The sequence below is a fragment of the Camelus bactrianus genome, chromosome X (genome assembly GCF_048773025.1).
Source record: "Camelus bactrianus isolate YW-2024 breed Bactrian camel chromosome X, ASM4877302v1, whole genome shotgun sequence".
Lineage (NCBI taxonomy): Eukaryota > Metazoa > Chordata > Mammalia > Artiodactyla > Camelidae > Camelus > Camelus bactrianus.
In genome coordinates, this window is record NC_133575.1 from 62,854,898 (window position 1) to 62,877,653 (window position 22,756).

Genomic DNA, 22,756 nt, shown 5'->3' on the forward strand with positions numbered 1-22,756 from the left:
TTGATGGTTCCATATGAATTTTATTATGATTTTTTCTAGTTCTGTGAAATCTGTCCTGGGTAATTTGATAGGGATTGCATTAAATCTGTAGATTGCCTTGGGCAGTGTGACCATTTTAACAATATTGATTCTTCCAATCCAAGAGCATGGAATATCTTTCCATTTTTTAAAGTCTTCTTTAATTTCCTTCATCAATGGTTTATAGATTTCTCTGTATAATTCTTTCACCTCCTTGGTTAGATTTATTCACAGATATTTTATTAATTTGGGTGCTATTTTAAAGGGGATTGTTTCTTTACTTTCTTCTTCTGTTGATTTGTCATTAGTGTAAAGAAATGCCACTGATTTTTGAACGTTAATTTGTAACCTGCTACCTTGCTGAATTCTTCAATCAGCTCTAGTAGTTTTTGTGTGGACCTTTTAGGGTTTTCTATATATAGTAACATGTCGTCAGCATATAATGACACTTTTACCTCTTCTTTTCCAATTTGGATCCCTTTTATTTCTCTCTCTTGCCTGACTGCTGTGGCTAGGACTTCCAGGACTATGTTGAATAGGAGTGGTGATAGTGGGCATCCTTGTCTTGTCCCAGATTTTAGTGGGAAGCTTTTGAGTTTTTCAGTGTTGAGTACTATGCTGGCTGTATGTTTGTCATATTTAGCATTTATTATGTTGAGATATGTTCCCTCTATACCCACTTTGGCGAGAGTTTTTATCATAAATGGGTGTTGAAGTTTATCAAATGCTTTTTCTGCATCGATTGAGATGATCATGTGGTTTTTGTCCTTTCTCTTGTTGATGTGATGTATTCCATTGATTGATTTGCGTATGTTGAACCAGCCTTGTGTCCCTGGGATGAACCCCACTTGGTCATGATGTATAATCTTTTTTATGTGTTGTTGGATTCTATTTGCTAAAATTTTGGTGAGGATTTTGGCGTCTATGTTCATCAGTGATATTGGCCAATAATTCTCTTTTTTTGTAGTGTCTTTGCCTGGTTTTGGTATCAGGGTGATGGTGGCTTCATAGAATGAGTTTGGGAGTATTCTGTCCTTTTCAATCATCTGGAAGAGTTTGAGAAGGACTGGTATGAGTTCTTCTTTGTATGTTTGGTAGAATTCCCTGGTGAAGCTGTCCGGTCCTGGACTTTTATTTGTAGGGAGGTTTTTAATTGCTATTTCTATTTCCTTTCTAGTGATTGGATTGTTCAAGTGTTCAGATTCTTCTTGATTCAGTTTTGGTGGACAGTATATTTCCAGAAACTTGTCCATCTCCTCTAGATAATCCAGTTTGGTTCCATATAGGTTTTTATAATATTCTCGTATGATATTCTGTATTTCTATTTTGTTTGTTGTAATTTCTCCATTTTCCTTTCTTATTTTGCTTATTTGTGCTCTCTCTTTTTTCTTCTTTGTTAGTTTGGCCAGAGGTTTGTCGATTTCATGTACTTTTTCAAAAAACCAGTTTTTGGTTTGGTTGATTTTTTCTATGGTCTTGTTAATCTCTATTGTATTTAATTCCTCTCTGATCTTTATTATTTCCTTCCTTCTGCTGCTTTTTGTTCTTCTTTTTCTAATTCATTCAGGTGGTGGGTTAAATTGTTTATTTGAGATTGTTCTTCTTTTTTGAGGAAGGCCTGTATCGCTATAAACTTCCCTCTTAGCACTGCCTTTGCTGTGTCCCATAGGTTTTGAGTGGTTGTGCTTTCATTATCATTTGTCTCAAGGTATTTTTTAATTTCAGCTTTGATTTCCTCATTGATCCATTGTTTTTTCAATAACATATTGTTTAATCTCCATGCTTTCCTTTTTTTCTCCTTTGTTTCTCTGTTGTTAATTTCCAGTTTCATGGCATTGTGGTCAGTAAAGATGCTTGAGATAATTTCTATCTTCTTAAAATTGTTGAGGTTTCTTTTGTGCCCAAGTACATGATCAATCCTGGAAAATGTTCCATGTGCACTTGAAAAGAATGTATATCATATTTTTTGGGGGTGTAATGCTCTGAAAATATCCACCAAATCTAGTTTTTCTGTTGTAGTATTTATTTTCTCTGTTGCCTTGTTTATTTTCTGTCTGGAAGATCTGTCTAGTGATGTTAATGCAGTGTTAAAATCTCCAACTATGATTGTATTCCCATCAATATCCCCCTTTATCTCTGTTAGTAATTCTTGTATGTACTTAGGTGCTCCTATATTGGGTGCATATATATTAACGAGTGTAATATCCTCATCTTGTATCACTCCTTTAATCATTATAAAATGTCCTTCTTTATCTTTCTTTATGGCCTTTGTTTTAAAGTGTATTTTGTCTGAGATCAGTACTGCAACACCTGCTTTTTTGGCTTTTCCATTTGCATGGAATATCCTTTTCCATCCTTTCACTCTCGATCTATATGTGTCCTTCTCCCTAAAGTGGGTCTCTTGTATGCAGCATATTGAAGGTTCTTGCTTGATTATCCAGTTTGCCACTCTGTGTCTTTTGACTGGAGCATTTAGTCCATTAACATTTACAGTAATTAATGATAGATGTGTGTTTATTGCCATTTTGAACTTATCTTTGCAGTTGAATTGGTATATCCTCTTTGTTCCTTTCTTCTTCCTTTTGTGGTTTGGTAATTTTCCTTTGTATTATCATGGATTTTATTTAATTCTTGTGACTCCCTTGTAAATTTTTGGCTTGTGGTTACCCTTTTTTGTAAATCTATTAACCCATTACTATAACTGTTTTTATTAAACTGATAGTAAGATGATCTCAAACCCATGCTACTGTTAAAAAAATTTAAAAAAGAAAGAAAAATATATTCTATATTTCCCTGCCTCCCTCTCCCAGTCTCAGTGATTTGTATATCTTCTTTTATAATTTCATGTTTACTTTATTTGTAATTCATGAGTTATCACCTTTCCAGTTGTGTGTTTCTCATTTCTGTAGCATGCTGCTGCTTTTCTATTTAGAATAGCCCTTTCAATATTTCTTTTAGCATGGGTTTAGTGTTGCTAAACTTCTGCAGCTATTTCTTGTCTGTGAAACACTTTATTTCTCCTTCTATCCTGAAGGATAGCCTTGCTGGATAAAGGATCCTAGGCTGCATCTTTTTTTCATTTGGGGCTTTGAATATTTCTTGCCACTCCCTTCTGGCCTGTAGTGTTTGTGTAGAGAAATTAGCTGAGAGCCTTATGGGGGTTCCCTTGTAACTTACTCTTTGATTTTCTCTTGCTGCCTTTAGAATCATTTCTTTATCCTTGACTCTGGCCATCTTGATTATGATATGTCTTGGTGTGGGTCTATTTGGGTTTTTCTGTTTGGGACCCTCTGAGCTTCCTGTACTTGGATATCTGATTCCTTCTTTAAGTTTGGGAAATTTTTCAGTCATGATTACTTCAAAAACCTTTTCACTCCCCTTTGATCTATCTTCCCCTTCTGGGACCCCTATTATGCGAAGTTTGGGATGCTTTATATTATCCCATAGGTCCCTTATGCTATTTTCATTATTTTTTATTTGCTTCTCTTGTAGTTCTTCTGAATGGGTGCTTTCTATTGCCCTGTCTTCTAGATCACTAATTCGTTCCTCTGCATTATCTAGTCGGCTTTGCACAGCTATTAGATCATTCCTCATGTCTGTCAATGAGTTTACCCATTCTACTTGGCTCTTCTTTATAGCTTCAATTTCATTTTTGACATATTTTATATCTCTAAACACTATCTCTTTTAATTCCTTCAGCAATTCGATCACTCCTTTTTTGAAATCTTGATCTAGTAGGCTATCGATGTCTATTTCGTTGATCTTTCTTTCAGGGGATTTCTCTTGTTCTTTTAATTGGGAAAGGTTTTTCTGCTTCTTCATCTTGCTCATACCTCTTTGGCACTGTGTTTTATGGAGTATCAGTTGTTTATTTTGGTCCTTACGGATTTTATCTATCTAATGCCTATTTAGGAATAGAACTTAGGAAAAAAAGAAAAAAAATAAGAGAGAGAGAGAAAGAATTTTAAAAGAAGGGAGAAAGAGGGTGTGAAAACAGTGTATAATGAATAATAGAAGAGCGAGTTGAAGCAGAGTATTAATCGGGTTGAGACGTACTTTTAAAACCTTTACAAAAAAGGGGGGGGGGAAGATGAATAGATGTATTTGAAACCTGTGTCTAATCAATAACAGGACATCAAAACCCAAGAGTAATAGAAATGAATTAAGAAGTAAAAATTAAGAGAGTAATAGGAAATAGAACAGGTAAAAATAGATTAAAAGAAAAAAAGGGGGGAGGGTTTGTCGGTGTTCTCCTGGAGTCTGTGTGCTTTTAATGTGAAGTCTTTCTCTCTTCGTCCTGTTTTGGAAGGTCAGCTTGCTGTTTCCAGAGGCCCTCCGTTGGCGTCCTCTTCTGTGCTGCTCCCAGCACCTGTGGGCAAGCAGATCGCGCCTCCTCGCAACACTGGGTCAGGTGCAGCTCTCCTCTGCTGTGGGTGGGCGGGTAGCTGCCCCTCAGGATGCGGCAGTCAGATGTTGCAGACTGGCCGGGTAGGAGGGCGGGTCGTGCTCCCTCCCAGCACCTCGGTCAGGGGCTGTGTTCCTGCCCGAAAGGCGGTGGCCGCTCTCCCTCTACCTGCACCGCCGGTAGCTCTGCTGCTCTGTGCGGCTGCATGCTCCGCCCTGGTCAGCGCTCCACAGGTGGGCTTGGGGAAGACCGAGGGACAGCCTTGTCCCTGCTCCAAGCCAGAACACAGTTCCTTGTTTGTCTTTGTGGAGCAAGTTCTCTGAGGGACCAGGATGGAAGGATCCTATCTGCCCTGGGCTGTAGACAAGTCTCAGTCTGGCTTTTGAGGCTGCTAAGCCCTTCGGTGCAGATGCAGGTTTCGCCCCCGCCCCCACCTGGGTGCTCAGTGCAGGAGGATATGGCGGCTGTGCCTGAGCCCCGCCTCTCTTCCCCTGAAAACTTTCCGAGGGTTTTCAGAGATGGGGGTGTGCACCCTTCCCCTGAGAGCACATCAACCGTGCTGTTTTATGGAGGGCCCAGGTTGTTCTGCCCTGTGCACCCACAGCCACGGCGCGCAGCCCCTTGCGTTCCCCCGGGGCTGCCTCCGTGCCACTCCCGTCCTCTGCCCGGCTTGTGCAGCCTGGCCCTGCCTGCCGCTGTTGGCCTGTGTCTCAGGCTGGGTGTCGGGGGGAACCTCTGTCCCCGTTTAACTTAGTTCTGTTGGTCAAGGGCTGTTCTGTACAGATCCGAGCCTCGGAGGCTCCCCCTCCATCTCGCTGGCCTCTCAGTTGGAGTGGGGAGACCCTACGAGCGAGCGCCAGTCCTCCTTTTCCGCTCCCTCCCCGTGGGACCCGTCCCACGCTGCTTTGCCTTTTGTTATTTCTTTTTTCTTTTTCTCCTACCAGATTTTTGGCGTCTTTATCTTTTGAAGAGGGCGATGCTCTGTCGGAGTTCCGCAGGTGCTCTGGTTGGCTGAGTGGGTCTGTAGATGTGGGTCTTGGTGTATTTGTGGGAGAGGGTGACCTGCGAGCGTCCTTCTACTCCGCCATCTTCTCCGTCTCATCTATAATCATTTTACAATGTTGTGTCAAATTCCAGTGTAGAGCACAATTCTTCAGTTATACATGAACATATATATATTCATTGTCACATTTTTTTCCCTGTGAGCTACCATAAGATCTTGTGCCTATTTCCCTGTGCTATACAGTGTAATCTTGTTTATCTATTCTACAATTTTGAAATCCCGACTATCCCTTCCCACAATCCGCCCCCTTGGCAACCACAAGTTTGTATTCTATGTTTATGAGTCTGTTTCTGTTTTGTATTTATGCTTTTTTTTTGTTTGTTTTTTTTTTAGATTCCACATATGAGCGATCTCATATGGTATTTTCCTTTCTCTTTCTGGCTTACTTCACTTAGAATGACATTCTCTAGGAGCATTCATATTGCTGCAAATGGCGTTATGTTGTTGTTTTTTATGGTTGAATAGTATTCCATCATATAAATAGACCACAGCTTCTTTATCCAGTCACCTGTTGATGGACATTTATACTGTTTCCATGTCTTGGCTATTGTAAATAATGCTGCTATGAACATTGGGGTGCAGGTGTCATCCTGAAGTAGAGTTCTTGCTGGATATATGCCCAGGAGTGGGATTCCTGGGTCATATGGTAAGTCTATTCCTAGTCTTTTGAGGAATCTCCATAGTGTTTTCCACAGTGGCTGCACCAAACTGCATTCCCACCAGCAGTGTAGGAGGGTTCCCTTTTCTCCACAGCCTCTCCAGTATTTGTCCTTTGTGGATTTTTGAATGGTAGCCATTCTGACTGGTGTGAGGTGATACCTCATTGTAGTTTTGATTTGCATTTCTCTGATAATTAGTGATACTGAGCATTTTTTCATGTGCCTGTTTATCATTTGTGTGTCTTCCTTGGAGAATTGCTTGTTTAGGTCTTTTGACCATTTTTGGATTGAGTTGTTTGGTTGTTTCTTATGAAGTTATATGAGCTGCTTATATATTCTGGAAATCAAGCCTTTGTCAGTTTCATTTGCAAAAATTTTCTCCCATTCTGTAGGTTGTCTTTTTGTTTTGCTTATGGTTTCCTTTGCTGTGCAGGAGCTTGTAAGTTTCACTGGGTCCCATTTGTTTATTCTTGCTTTTATTTCTATTGCTTGAGTAGACTGTTCTAGGAGAACATTTTTGAGATGTATGTCAGATAATGTTTTATCTATATTTTCTTCTAGGAGATTTATTGTATCTTGTCTTATGTTTAAGTCTTTGATTCATTTTGAGTTGATTTTTTGTGTGTGGTGTAAGGGAGTGTTCTAGCTTCATTGCTTTACATGCTGCTGTTCAGTTTTCCCAACACCATTTGCTGAAGAGACTGTCTTTATTCCATTGTATATTCTTGCCTCCTTTGTCGACGATGAGTTGACCAAAAGTTTGTAGGTTCATTTCTGGGCTCTCTATTCTGTTCCATTGGTCTATATGTCTGTTTTTGTACCAATACCATGCTGTCTTGTTGAGAACTTTTAAGATTTACTCTCAGCAACACTGATATACACAATACAGTATTATTAAATACAGACCCCATGGTGTACGTTGCATCGTCATTACATTTATTTTATAGCTGCAATTTGTGCTCTTTAACCTCCTTCACCCTCCAGCCCTGCTTCTACCTCTGGCAACCACCAATCTGTTCTCTGTATCCATGAGCTTAGTTTATTATTTGCTTGTTTGTTTGCTTTTAAGATTCCACACGTATGTAACATCATACAGTACAAAAAAGGGTAACCACAAGCCAAAAAGTTACAAAGGAGTCACAAAAACTAAATAAAGTCCGTGATAATACAAAGGAAAATTACCAAGCCAGAAAACGAAGAAGAAAGGAACAAAGAAGATATACCAATTCAACTGCAAATATATGTTCAAAATGACAATAAATACACATCTATCATTAATTACTGTAAATGTTAATGGACTAAATGCTCCAGTCAAAAGACACAGAGTGGCAAACTGGATAATAAAACAAGAACCTTCAATATGCTGCATACGTGAGACCCACTTTAGGGAGAAGGACACATATAGATCGAGAGTGAAAGGATGGAAAAGGATATTCCATGCAAATGGAAAAGCCAAAAAAGCAGGTGTTGCAGTACTGATCTCAGACAAAATAGACTTTAAAACAAAGGCCATAAAGAAAGATAAAGAAGGACATTTTATAATGATTAAAGGAGTGATACAAGATGAGGATATTACACTCGTTAATATATATGCACCCAATATAGGAGCACCTAAGTACATACAAGAATTACTAACAGAGATAAAGGGGGATATTGATGGGAATACAATCATAGTTGGAGATTTAAACACCGCATTAACATCACTAGACAGATGTTTCAGACAGAAAATAAATAAGGCAACAGAAAATTTAAATAATACAATAGATAAACTAGATTTGGTGGATATTTTCAGAGCATTACACACCCCCAAAATAGGATATACATTCTTTTCAAGTGCACAGTATTTATCTTCCTATGTTTGAGTTATTTCACATAGCATAATGCCCTCAAGGTGTATTTTGTTGCAAATGCAAGATTTCATTCTTTTGTATGGCTAAATAACATCCTATTGTATAGATATAACACATTTTGTTTCTCCATTCATTTATTGATCGACATGTAGGGTACTTCCATATCTTGGCTATTGTTAATAATGCTGAAATGAACATGAAGTGCACATATCTTTTTGAGTTAGTGTTTTTGTTTTCTTCAGATAAATACCCAGAGATAGAATTGCTTGATTATATGGTAGTTCAATTATTAGCTTTTTGTGGAAGCTCCATACTGTTTTCCATAGTGACTGTAGCAATTTGCTTTCACCCCAACTGTGTATATGTATTCCTTTTCTACCACATCCTTGCAAACACTTGTTATTTCTTGTCTGTTTCATAATAGCCATTCTAACAGGTGTGAGGTGATATCTTGTGGTTTTGATTTACATTTCTATGGTGATTAGTGATGTTTGGCATCTTTTCATGTGCCTGTTGGCCATCTGTATGTCTTCTTTGGAAAAATGTCTATTCAAATACTCTGCCCATTTTTAAAATCAGGTTATTTTATTTCCTACAGAGTTGCATGAATTCTTTTAGATATTATCTTCTTATCAGATATATGATTTGCAAATATTTGCAAATGATTGCAAAAAAACCCCCCACATTTAGTGGGTTTGGTTTTCATTTTGTTGATGGTTTCGTTTGCAGTGCAGAAACTTTTTAGTTTGATGCAGTCCCACTGGTTTATTTTTGTTTTTGTTACCATTGCTTCTGGTGCCTAATCCAAAAATATTGCCAAGACCGATGTAAAGGACCTTACTGCCTATATTATCTTTGAAGAGTTTTGTGGCATCTGGCCTTAATTTCAAATTTTTTATCCATTTTAGTTAATTTTTATGTTTGGTGTAAGAAAGCAATCGAGTTTTTTTCTTTTGCTTATGGCCATCCAGCTTTCTAACACCATTTACTGAAGAGATTGTTCTTACCCTATTATATATTCTACACATTATGGGTCCTAAGTGTAATTGAGCATATATATGTGATTTATTTCTGGGATCACTATTATGTTCCATTGATCTATTTTTATGCCAATATCTTATTATTTTGATTACTATAGCTTAGTAATATATGTAGTTTGAAATCAGGAAGTGTGATGCCTTTATCTGTGTTCTTTCTAAAGCTTGCTTTAGCTAATGAGGTCTTTGGTGGTTTTATAAATTTTTGAATTGTTTGATCGATTTCTTTGAAAAATTTCATTAGAATTGTATTTTATTTATTTTTAGATTGAAGTATGTTTCATTTATAATATTAATTTGAGGGTTTTTTTTATTGAGTAGTTTGTTTTTTAAGTTGTATGAGCTATTTATATATTCTAAAAATTAAGCCTTTTTCAGTCGTATTAGTTGCAAATTCTGTAGGTTGTCATTTTGTTTTACTTATGGTTTCCTTTGCTGTGCAAAGGCTCATAAGTTTAATTAAGTCCCACTTGTTTATGTTGGCTCTTATTTCTATTGCCTGGGTAGACTGCCCTAGGAGAACATTGATAAGATTTACATCAGAGTATTATTTGCCTATGTTTTCTTCTAGGAGGTTTATCATGTCTTGTCTTATATTTAAGTGTTTAAGCCATTTTGAATTTACTTCTGAGTATGGAGTGAGGGAGTGTTCTAACTTCACTGATTTACATGCTGTCATCCAGTTTTCCCAACAACACTTACTGAAGAGACTGTCTTTTTTCCACTGTATATTCTTGTCTCTTTTGTTGAAGACTGTTGGTCTGTGGGTTTATTTCTGGGCTGTCTTCTTTTCCATTGATCCATATGTCTGTTTTGTCTGTCATTCAATTTTGATTATTGTGGCTCTGTAGTATTGTCTGAAGTCTGGGAGAGGTTATACCTCCATCTTCATTCTTTTTCTTCAGTATTTCTTTAATTCTAGGTCTCTTGTGATTCAATATAAATTTTAGGATTATTTACTCTAGTTCTGTGAAAATGTCCTGGGTAATTTGATAGGGATTACATTAAATCTGTAGATTATCTTGGGCAGTATGACCATTTTAACAATATTGATTCTTCCAATCCAAGAGCATGGGATATCTTTCCATTTCTTTAAGTCATCTTTAATTTCTTTCGTCAATATTTTGTAGTTCTTCACATATAAGTTTTTCATTTCCTTGGTCAGATTTATTCCTACGTACTTCATTTTTTTGAATGTGATTTAAAAAGTGGCTGTTTGTTTACTCTGTTTTCCTGCTGTTTCATTATTAGTGTAAAGAAATGCAACTAATTTCTGTATGTTAATCTTGTATCCTGCTACCTTGCTGATTCTTTTATCAGCTCTAGTAGTTTGTGTGTGGAACTTTTAGGGTTTTCTACATGTAGTATCATGTCATCCTCATATAGTGACAATTTTACCTCTTCCAGTTTGGATCCCTTTTATATCTTTTTCTTGACTGATTGCTGTGGCTAAGACTTCCAAGACTATGTTGAATAAAAGTGGTGATAGTGGGCATCCTTGTCTTGTTCCAGATTTTAGTGGGAAGGCTTTCAGTTTTTCACCATTGAGTATTATGCTGGCTGCAGGTTTGCATAAATAGCTTTTATTATGTTGAGATATGTTCTCTGTATACCTACTTTGCTTTTTTTTTTTATGAATGGGTGTTGAATTTTATCAAATGCTTTTTCTGCATCTATTGAGATGATCATGTGATTTCTGTCCTTTCTCTTGTTGATGTGGTGTACCACATTGGTTGATTTGTGAATGTTGAACCATTCTTATGTCCCTGGGATGAATCCAACTTGATCATGAGGTATGATTTTTTTTTATGTGCTGTTGGATTCTGTTTGCTAAAATTTTGTTAAGGATTTTTGCATTTATGTTCATCAGTGATATTGGCCAATAATTTTTTTTTTTGGTAGTGTCTTTTTCTGGTTTTGGTATCAGGATGATAGTTGGTGGCTTCATACAATGAGTTTGAGAGTACTCCCTCCTTTTCAATCCTTTAGAAGAGTTTGAGAAGGATCAGAATGAGCTCTTTGTATGTTTGGTAGAATTACCCAATGAAGCCATCTCATCCTGGACTTCTGTTTGCAGGGAGGTTTTTTCCCTTGCTGATTCTATTTCTAGTGTTTGGTCTGTTCAAGTGGTCTATTTCTTCTTTATTCAGTCTTCATGGACTGTTTGTTTCCAGAAACTTGTCCATTTCTTCTAAGTTGTCTAATTTTTTCCATATACTTGTTCATAGTATCTTTTATGATTTTTTGTATTTTTGTGGTTTTGGTTGTAATTTCTCCATTTTCCTTTCTCATTTTGTTTGATTGTGTTCTCACTCTTTTTCACTTGGGGAGACTGACCAGAGGTTTGTTGATTTTGTTTACTCTTTAAAAACCAGCTCTTGGTTTGATTGATTTTTCTATTGTTCTTTTAATCTCTATTTTATTTATTTCCTCCCTGATATTTCTTATTTCCTACCTTCTGCTGACTTTAGTTTTGTCTGTTCTTCTTTGTCTAATTCTTTCATGTGATAGGTTAGGTTGTTTATTTGAGATTCTTCTTCTTTTTTGAAGAAGACCTGTATTTCTATGAAATTCCCTTTTAGACTGGTTTTGCTGCATCACTTAGATTTTGTGTGGGTGTGTTTTCATTGTCATTTGTCTCAAAGTATTTTTAAATTTCTTCTTTGATTTCATCACTGACCCATTGGTTTCTTAGTAGCATGTTGCTTAATCTTCACGCTGGCTTTCTTTTCTCCTTTGTTTTTCTGTGGTTGATTTCTAGTTTCATGCCATTGTGGTCAGAGAAGAGGCTTGAATAATTTCTATCCACTTAAATTTGCTAAGGCTCCGTTTGTGCCCAAGTACATGATCTATCCTAGAGAATGTTTCATGCACACTTAAAAAGAATATATATATATATAAATTTGGAGGGGGATGTAATGTCTTAAGAATACCAACCAAGTCCAACTGTTCTATTGTATCATTTAGTATCTCCAATGCCTGATTGATTTTCTGTCTGGAAGACCTGTCCAATGGTGTTAGTGGGGTGTTAAATTGTATTCCCATTAATTTCTCCCTTTATGCCTGGTAGTATTTGTTTTATATATTTTTGTGCTCCTATTTTGGGTGCATATATATTAATGAGTGTAATATAATATCTTCATCTTTTGTTGCTCCTTTGATCATTATATAGTGTCTTTCTTTATCTTTCATTATGGCCTTTGTTTTAAAGCCTATTTTGTCTGAAATCAGCATTGCTACTCTTGCTTTCTTGTCATTTCAATTTGCATGAAATATCTTTTCCCATCCTCTCACTTTCAATCTATGTGTGTCCTTCATCCTAAAGGATTGTCTTGTATGCAACAAATTGCAGGTTCTTGTTTTGTTATCTGTCACTCTATGTCTTTTGATTGGAGCATTTAATCCATTGACATTTATAGTAATTATTGATAGATGTGTGTTTATTGCCTTTTTGAAGTCTTTTTTCATTTGATTTGGTATTTCCTCTTTGTTCCTTTCTTTTTCTTTTTGCCGTTTGATAATTTTCTCTTGTATTATATTGGTTTGCCTTTTGTTTTTGTGACTCTATTGTATACTTTTGATTTGTAATTACTTTGTTTTTCAAGTATGTTAACACATTACTATATCTATTTGCTTCAAACTGATAGTCATATAAGCTCAAAGTCATCCTGAAAAGAATGAAAAAATAATCTATATTTTCTTGCTCCCCTCTCTCACATTTAATGATTTTGATGTCCTCTTTTATATCTTCATGTTTATTCTGTTGAAACTCATTGTACTTACCACATTTCCAATTACGGTTTTCTCTTTTCTATAGTGTTTTGCTTCTTTTCTATTTAGAGTAGACCTTTCAATATTTCCTTTAGCATATGTTTAGTATTGCTGATTTTTAAAATTTTTTTGCTTGTTTGTGAAATTCTTTATCTCTGTATTCTGAAGGATAGTCTTGATGGATAGAGTATCCTAGGCTGTAGTATTTTCCCATTCAGAACTTTGAATATATCTTGCCACATCTTTCTGGCCTGTAGTGTTTTTGTAGAGAAATCAGTGGAAAGCCTTATGAGGGTTCCCTTGTAAGTAACTCTTTGTTTTTCTCTTGCTGCCTTTAGAATCATTTCTTTTTCCTTAATCTTGGCCATCTTAATTATAATATGTCTTGGTATAGGTCTATTTGGGTTCTTCTTGTTTGGGACCTTCTGTGCTTTCTGTACTTGGATATCTGATTCCTTCTTTAGATTTGGGAAGTTTTCAGTCATGATTTCTTCAAATACCTTTTCAATCTGATTTTTCTCTTTCTTCTCCTTCTGAGACCCCTAGCATGCCTAGATTGGCACACTTTATATTATCCCATAGGCCCCTTTTATTGCATTCATTACTTTTCACTTGCTTTTCTGTCAGTGATTCTGATTCAGTGATTTCTGTTATCCTGTCTTCTAAGTCACTTATTTGTTCCTCTCCATTATCTAGCTTGCTTTTTATTGCCCTTCACTCTGGCTCTTATCTCAGTTATTGAGTTTTCTGTTTTTAATTTGCTCCTCTTTATAGTTACTATTTCCTTTTTATAGTATTCTGCATTTTTATTCATAGTCTTTCATTTCCTTCAGTGCCTTTATCACTCCCTTTTTGAATTCATGATCCAGTTGACTATCGAAGTCTATTTTATTGATTATTCTTTGAGGGGACTTCTCTTGTTCTTTTAATTGGGAGTAGTTCCTCTGCTTCTTATTTTACTTATATCTCTCTGGCACTTTGTATTATTGAGTATCAGTTATCTATTCTGGTTTGAAGAGCTTTTTTTTTTTTTTTTTTTTTTTTTTTTTTTAGAGAGGATGTACTACTGTGTAGACTGTGCACTTCTAATAATTTTGCTATGAGGTCTGTCTTTAGTATGGATGGTTTCCACATCTTTCTTCTGTTTGTGTTGGCTGTTATCCCTTTGATTGGGAGTCTGGCTGGTGTTGCTGTGATCAGAGCCTGCTCTGGTTGTTTAGTGGGGCCTCCTTTTTTTGTTCTGTGGTTGTCACAGTCCTTACAGGGGCCATGTATATTCCCGTCTATTGTAATGGAGGCTTCCATACCTGTTTCTGTGCTGCAGTACATGGTAGTTGGGGTTGGAGTGCTTGAAGTACTCTTTGTTGATGCTCCCCTTGTCTCTGATTCAGCTGTGGGAATGTCAGTACTCTGCTCTGGTGTCCCCTAGTTTCTCTGCCCTCAGAGCTACCAGTGCAGATCTGCTGACCTCTGGGTCACACCTGGATTGTGCTGTGCTATGAGATCAGTGCTCCCAATGCCTTGTCTGCATACAGTATGCAGGTCTGCTGAAAATGCTGCAAAAGCAGTTGCCTCACTGTGAGCCAAAACTCCACTCCTTGCTCATTTGTCTTAGAAGTGTGGATCCACAAAGGCACTTGTGGAGCAAATTGATCCCCTCTGCCTGGAGCTGTAAACAAATTTCAGTCCCACCTGTGAAGTTCAGAGCCCCTGGGTATGAATTCAGGTTTCAACCCTACAACTGCTTGGGAGCTGTACACCAGGGAATATGGTAGCTATGGTTGAGCCCTGCCTCTCTTATTGCGAGAATGCACCAGCAATGGTGCCTGGGACCTGTGGTAACAATCATATGGCCCAGCTGCATTGTGCTCTTCCCCACAATGTTCACCAGTGGTGTTGCTTTTTTAAAAATGGAGGCCCTACACTGTTCTGTTCTGTTCTGTATACACTCCCAGCCATATCCCACAGCACACTCCAGCCCTCTGAGTCTGGCTCTGCACAGTCAGCCTCATCCCTCTGCCTGGCCTTGGCAGCCAGTCTTGGCCCACTCTCACTAGCTCATGTCTAAGGCTGAAGATTTCCAGAACCCTTTGTCCCAGTTTCTCTCAGTTCTGTCGACCAAGCAGCTGTTGTGCACTCCTCCAAGCCTTGGACATTCTCTTTCCATCCCTGCTTACCTCTCTGTTGGAGAGGGGGCATCCTCCTTTGCACTCCCTCCCCATGGGACAGGTCCCATACTAATGTCCTTTTTATTCTTTTTTTCCCTCCTACCAGATTTTGTGAGGAATTTTGTCTTTGAAATAGGCCATGTTCTGGCAAAGTTCAGCAGGTGTTCTGAGTGAATTGGTGTGTTCATGGATGTCTCTTTTGGTGTATTCATGGGAGAGGGTGAGCTAAGAGCCTTCTACTCCGCCATCTTGACACCCTCTCTGAGTTTCTTCTTCTTTTTTTTTTGGTACTTCCAATGCAGTGGTGCTTACTAAAAAAGGGCCCACAAATTTACAGTGTTCTGAGATCTAATCTCACCTTTTAAGCTTCTGAATTTTCCATGGTTGGGGTCACTAAAGGGTTAACAGGAGGTAGATATTGAGAGATATATTTAATTGTCTCAGTAGGCCATTTAAAAGTCAATTGAAAATGCAAAGTCATGTCATTAGAATGAAAAGCAGGGAGGTTTTTGACAACCGAAAAAACCAAAGTTTACAGTCTGAGTACCCAAAACCATTTATGTTTATTCAGGAGTGTAAAATACAAAACATTGCTTTAAGATATGAAATTATTTTTTTCTGAGATATAGAAATCATATTGGCTGAACAAAATAAAAATCTCAGTGTACAATAAAAGAGAGCTTGGATAACTGATGAGGTTTGAAAGGACCTTTAGAGGCCAGAGGAATGTGCTTGAGGACATGGTATGTTGATGCCACAGTGTATTATATAGCCATTAGGAATTATAAACATTAAGTTCTTTCTAATATCAGTGTTCTAGGATAGCATAAAATATTCTTAAGATGTTCTTCCAAATAAAATCACAGGTTTTATGTTATGGTTCATGTGTTCATGTAATTAAAAATTTAAGCATGCAGTTAAACTAAACCTGGTTTAAAAAAGAAAACAAATAAATCATCTAAAGCCACCCTTGCTTCTGCTCCTTATATTCTGAAGGTGTTAAAAAGTCCAGCAGGTTAGCATAACAAATTAAAAAGTTATGAGTTATAGAGTCAGACTGCCTAGATTTAGTCAGACTTTTGGTTCTGATGCTTAACCAGCTGTCTGACATTGAGTAAGTTACTTAACCTCTTTGTGCCTCAGTTTTTAAATCAGCAAAACAGGGGCAATAATGGTACCTACCTCACAGAGCAGTTGTAAGCATTAAGTGAATTGATACAGTTGAAGCACTTAAAACAGAGCAAAAGCTCATTAAATGTTAGGCACCATGATTTAAGGCATAATTTTCAACCTCAAGGAATTTATAATTCTACAAAGTGATTATTTCACTTTGGGAGAAAATGCTAATACATATGGAAAAACTGGGAACAATTTAAGTATTAAACAGTGTGGTAAACAGTATTAAACACCGTGGTAACAGGCTATAAGTGCATATAATACTAAAGAAGAACAAATTCATAGTAAGCTTGTAGGTGACTAAAGTATGTTATGTTTCTGTGTAGGAGGAAGTGGGACTGAGGGAGGAAGTGGGACTGAGGGTGGAAGTGAGAACACAGGCAAAAACATGGAGATAAGAATAAATAAGTGACAAGATTCTACATGCAACAGATTTTAACTATGGCTATATCTTGTTTTAATTCTTTCAAAATTGAGAATCCATGTAGTAAATGTGATTCAGTATGTTTAAGTAACAAAACCTCTCTAAGTATTTCATATTCCATGTGATAAATTACATCACACTGTATATTTTTAAGGTAAAACTTTAACATATGTGTTTTAAAATATGTATGTATACTATGACCACATTTGAGTTTCAAATGTGCCTGTAAGAAAGGCAAGGGAAGTATTATTATTCTCACTTTACAAATGAGAAAGCTGAGGATCAGAGTTTATGTCACTTGCTTTAAGTTTCAGTACTAGTAAGTAATAGAGATCAGATTAGCATCCAGGTTTTCTAGCTTTCAGTGTAGTGTTCTTCTACCACACTATACTTATTGAATAGCAGAAAGCTAGTAAATGAGATGAGAACTGCTTTTATGAGAAATATTACATGGGATCTTTATCTCAAGCAAGGGAAAAATAGTATAGGGTAGAAATACAGGTTCTAAGAAGTCTCAGGTATGTTAAAAATAAATGGGCACCAGTCATTACCATGCCTTCGAGATCCTGTCTTCAAGTTTCTTTCTAAGGGACTGTAACATTAGAAATGAAATATATACAAGATCTTGTGGTAGCTCATAGCAAAAAAGAATGCGACAATGAATATATGTATGTTCATGTATAACTGAAAAATTGTGTTCTACACTGGAAATTGACACAACGTTGTAAACTGACTATAACTCAATTAAAAAATGTTAAAAAAAGAAATGAAATAGAAGCAATATACACGTGGCAGATTCAGATAGAACTTCTCCTTTCCTAGCTTTTCTCTTTTTTCACCATTATTGTTCATTTCCTCTGAGGTAATGCACGTTTTGAAACACAGAATTAAGAAACAGACTACACTTTGGCAGAAGCTTGCCCATGAATATTATATTTCAGCCATAATAAAGCTGTTGCTGTCTTAAGAACAAAGCTTCCACTGTAATATAAAAACCACTGTAAACATACCCTTGATATTCCTGTCAATATGCCAGTAAAAAGTAAAAAGTATAAAATAATAGTAAAGCTTATAATTAACTTCCACTCATGAGCAAAATCTCTTACATATAGTTTTATACATATGAATAAATATAAGTACTTCTTAAAAATTTGTAATATCAAAATTTAAATTTTTATTTAGAAACCAATTGCCATTAATTTTGAGCCCAGTAATAAGTGTGTAGAAAAGTAGACCCCTTTTCCTCTTCTTCAGGTACATTTTAAAGTACTTCTGTTCATTTATGGTAGTGCTAGTTGTCTGGTTTCTTAAGGAAGGAGTAGGGAGAGAATTCTCTATAAGAACCTCAATGATCAACAAAAGCTCCACCATTCTTTTTTGGGGGGGGGGTCTAAGGCAGAAGCAGAAGAACTTTGGAAGCAATGACTTTTGATCAGGTTTATCTTCCTCAGTTTCCAGATTGTACATTGCATGGAGACTTTAGGGCCATTTGACTGAATACTAGGCTGCTACAGCATTTTATTTTGGAAGAAATAGCCTTACTTTTTCTAGCTGGTCAATACTACAAAGGAAAATGGTGACAGTACACTTTTCTGTAGCTCCTGGGTCATTCCATCTCTCATCTGATGGCATTAATGCAAAGGGATATGTTAGGACCATTAAGAACTATTAGCTAAATTTATATCTTAAAAAGCTAGGTTTTATCCTTTGTAAAGTTTTTGAGGGCGGAAAAGCTTTGCTTTCAGACCCATTTTTTTACAGTGCCAAGATAGAAATATTTTCCATATTTAGATGAATGATTGAGAAACCATTTATAATTTATTTCATAGATGTGGACTGAATTTTTAACATTTAAAATATCTTTAGGACCTCTAACAATGTAGATTCATAAATGAGATAGATTTATAGGTACATATTCTGTTAAGTATTATTTGTAAATTATTAATAGAAATTCTTATATTTATTGTAAGTGATCTGAGAAAACACTCGTTTGGGAAAATCTTCATTAAAGATGGGTTTAAACTATTCTTTACATATTTCTTCTCCTTTTTCTGGCAAGGAGATCTTCTTCTTGGGTACATAAGTCAAGCTGGACAAAGAATGCTTTCTAAATGTAGATAGCTTTCTCCTAAAATTCCCTCCTGAAAAGAAATATAAGAGAGGATCAAAGCAACAATTTGACGCAGCCAGAGACAAGGTTATGACCACTGACTTTTGCATTCTAAGGACAGACTCACAGGGTTTAGTTTCATTGTGCAAAAAGTGAAGGTGAATGGTGCGTTGAATATGATATGGCAAGAAACTGATCAAAAAGGCAGCTGTAACAACTATGATCATTCCTATAGCCTTTTTACGGCTTGATAGATTTTTCTTCATTGAATTTTTAAGTAAGGTCAAAATGATCATTGTGTAACAGACAATTATGATAACAAAAGGAATGATAAATCCAAAAAATAATGACACATAATGCAAGATCAAGACATGATTTTTAGCTTGATTGTCCTGTGGAGGCTCAAAGCACTTGGTATTGTTTTTCTCATCTATGTAAGATGCGGACATTAAAAATGGTGAACTAGTCAAAATAACAAAAATCCAAATACCAACACACACAAACCTGGCTTTTTTCTGTGTAACCAAATTAATGTTCTGGACTGGGAAAACAATCGCAATGCACCGGAAAAAGCTCATGGCTGTCATAAAGAAGATGCTACAATAGAGGTTGACATACAAAGCGTAGGTGCTGAGGCGGCACAAAAAGTCACCAAAGAACCAAATGCCTTTGTGAACATAATAAACTACACGGAGAGGCAGTGTGCACACGCACAGTAGATCTGCAACTGCTAAATTAATCATGTATACTTGATAGGCTGACTTCTCATGATATGTTTTTATGAGGACGTAGAGCACAAAGCCGTTGCCAAAGAAGCCCACTACGGAGATCATAGAGTACAAGGTGGAATACACTTGATTGCGGAAGTCGTCAATAGTATCATTGCATATGTTATTACTGGCAGAAGATACTGTCAGATTTCTGACACCATCCATGTTTCTCTAGGAATGTCTTCTTGGTACCTACAATATATATACATATATAAATCTTGTCAATTTTTTTAGACCAATAAATTATAGGAAGTACTATAATTTTACTTTATGGTATCACTATGTATATCTTTTGACCACTGCAGAAAGCGAGAGTCGGGGGACAGGCAATGAGGAGAGATTTAACTGCACTTTGCTCCCAGGAGAAGGGTTTGGGTCCTATGGACACCTAGAAAATTCTTTTTTTCTCCTTCTCCACCCATTTTTGCCTGATGGACTTTTAAATCTTCAAGACCTAGATAAAACAGCTCTGCTTTATTTTAAGTCATATTACTCCAGTACTTTTCTGTAAATCTTCCTTTTAAGTGGGTTTATTTTGTAATTAGAGAAAAGCTTTAAAAATGGTAGTTTCATAAATATGAGTCTATCTGTGTCTATTACCTATTTATCTTATTAGAAGAGCATTGAATTCTTTTAGAGAATAAAATCTGGGTGAAAATGCTTGGTTTCCCCAAGGAGAAGGCTTGCTAGGTAACATCTGCTGGGTGATGCTTATACCTAGGGAAAATAATTAAATTTGTTATCAGTGGAACTCACTCCCTGTGGGAGAATCTTAATCTAGAACATGGTAGACTCTATTTAGAACCACAGAACACCAAGGTTGGGGAAACTTCAGAAGCCATACATTTATTTTAATAAGAAAAAAGGTGAAATACATTTAAAATGTGCACCTTAAGGCTCTGAGGAAAGAAGCAGCATTACTAGTTGGAATATACTTTCTGGGTGAGGATATTGTTGACGCTGTTCATCCTTGTTCTTGCTTCCTAAACTTAAACTCAAAGCTTTATTGTTCAACAATACATGGTCATTTCTCTTATAGTAAGAAGTTGTTAAATTGGTCTAACCTAGTTCAGCTTTATGAGGGCAGTCAATTAGGATGGCCAACAAACTCTGATCAGAGAGAGATGGGGATGAGATAGTATGGAAGTAGTGATTTCTTTAGTATTCCTCTAGATTCTTTTCTTTTACTCTTTAAGAAGATGGGAACAACTTATCAATGTATAATATAGTGGATAATCTTTGGTTGAAATCCCATTTTTTGTCCTTTTACACAGCTCTTGCTCCTTGGCAAGAGAGAGGTTGGTGTTTGTAAGGTGGGAAGACTGCTTAAGCATTCAAGAACTGCCAGCAGTGGAAGGGACTGATGTGGTCTCTGCACCAGAGATACAAATATGGATAGCTATAGCTGTGGTTATAGGTGGACTATAACTTCCAGGTTTACTACTGATAACAACTATATTTTCTGTGAGGATGTGTCATTCATCCATTTGTCCATTCCAGCTAGTTCTACTTTTTCCTTTTATTAAAAATGTCATTATTTTCCACTAAGAACTGTTGTTATACAGTAAAAAATTGAAAACGAATCATTCAGAGGGTGTATATCTAAGATCAATGAGAAAAATTATTTCACTGTTCCCAACCTCTGCATTATTTCTCAGTTTCCTTTCCAGTTACCTGCCTCTTTCACCGTTGGTTTTCTGAACTCAGATGCAATTGTGAAGTAAAGAGAAACTGCCTAAACGTACTCTAGCCCTGTACTGTTTTCCTCACAGTGTTAACCTGTGAGGCACTAGATGGTGCTGTTGAGATTTCTGATACAGCCTTTGTTTTAAGAGACTAATATCTTCTTGCCACCATCAGCTCTCACTGTATCCTGCTGCATACTCTATCCAGAATAATTTTCTGGACATTGTCGCTTCCAATTATGTCATGTCCTTGCTCTCAAAATCTTCAGGGGTTCCACAGAGCTTTCAGAATAAAACCCAGACTTCTTGGCCTGATATTTAAGGCCTTCTACAGTCTGGTTCCAACTGAACTTTCCTAGTTTTTCTCTCACTTCTCCCCTTTGTACACCCTATAGTTCAATGAAACAACTATTTTACTATGCTAGGGACATGCATTACATGTTTTCCCACCTGCCTGTCTGTTTTCATGATATTTCTTCTTTCTGAAATGCCCTTTCCTCCATCTATTTGTATGCAAAAATTACCCATCTTTCAGCTCAAATTACACTTTATTGACCAAGACTTCCCTCAGCTTCCTTCCAAAGTGATTTCTATCTTTATCCCTTCTTTGGAACTTTAAGCCAACATTTTAGAGCTATGATATATGTATGTTATGTTCCTTCATAGACTATCTGGTTGATATATAAAGGCATCTCACAAAGGGCTAACACATATGTACCTTGCCTGTAAGTACTCATAAATGTTAATTGAGTGAATAAGTAAATGAATGATGGAACAAGTTTATCATTTGAAAGTATTATTTATCATTCAAAACCACTTAAAGTTATCTTTTCACCCCAACATAATTTAAAACTTTCCCAGTCTTAGAGCCTAAAGTGGCTTTGTTAAGTTGCTTCCTAAAGTATTAATAAAGGGACTAAATCATTAGACTGACTATAAGATTAAAAAACATCCATATCTTGACACATATTAATCATTTGCTGATTTTACTCATCTGTTAAACATTATAAATAAATTTGAATTTTCCAGATCTTTAAATGATAGATGCCAAATAACGCTGATAAATAAATTAATAAAAAACAAAGAAATAGATGTTCTCTAGTCCCATTAATAAATTTCTCAGTCATTGCAGCCCAAAATAAGCTTTCTTAATAATTTTGATATTTAGATTAAATTGTTTATTTATAACTAAGTCAAGTCAATTACTTATACTAGGCCCAAAGGGAAGACTGTGAAACTTTCAAGCAAGTAATGAATCATAGAGAGGTAGTTAATCATTTAGTTCAAACCACTCATTTCACAGATAATGGCTTTGCTTATCTTAAACAACATTTAATTCATTTTAGTAAAATTTACTGTGATCTCCAAAGATTGAGACCCACACTGTATGAATATAGAGATTCCTAGGAACCCATCTCTGCTTTCAAGCAGCTCATAGAATGGTGAGGGAGAAGAGTGATGGCTCAGAAATGTGAAGAGATTACAATACAGTATGGCAAGAGCTATCTTAGCACAAAACTAATGGGTTACTAACTGATTAATATAAATAAGTAATAAACATAAATGTAATTAGTATTTATTGTAGATAATGAAGGAAATTACTTTGTTAAGATAACTAGT

The 22,756-nt window shown here is 36.3% G+C and overlaps 1 protein-coding gene across 2 annotated transcripts in view; it reads right to left on the reverse strand.

Moving 5' to 3' along the window:
* Positions 1-15,894: 15,894 nt before the first annotated feature.
* CYSLTR1 (cysteinyl leukotriene receptor 1) overlaps positions 15,895-22,756 on the reverse strand; it is a 35,874-nt gene continuing 29,012 nt past the window's right edge. For both annotated transcript variants that reach the window (XM_010950590.2, XM_074359234.1), the window contains one exon: positions 15,895-19,643. In XM_010950590.2, coding sequence (XP_010948892.1) covers positions 18,594-19,616 — 1,023 coding nt within the window. In that variant the 5' untranslated portion in view covers positions 19,617-19,643 and the 3' untranslated portion in view covers positions 15,895-18,593. The remainder of the gene's footprint in view (positions 19,644-22,756) is intronic.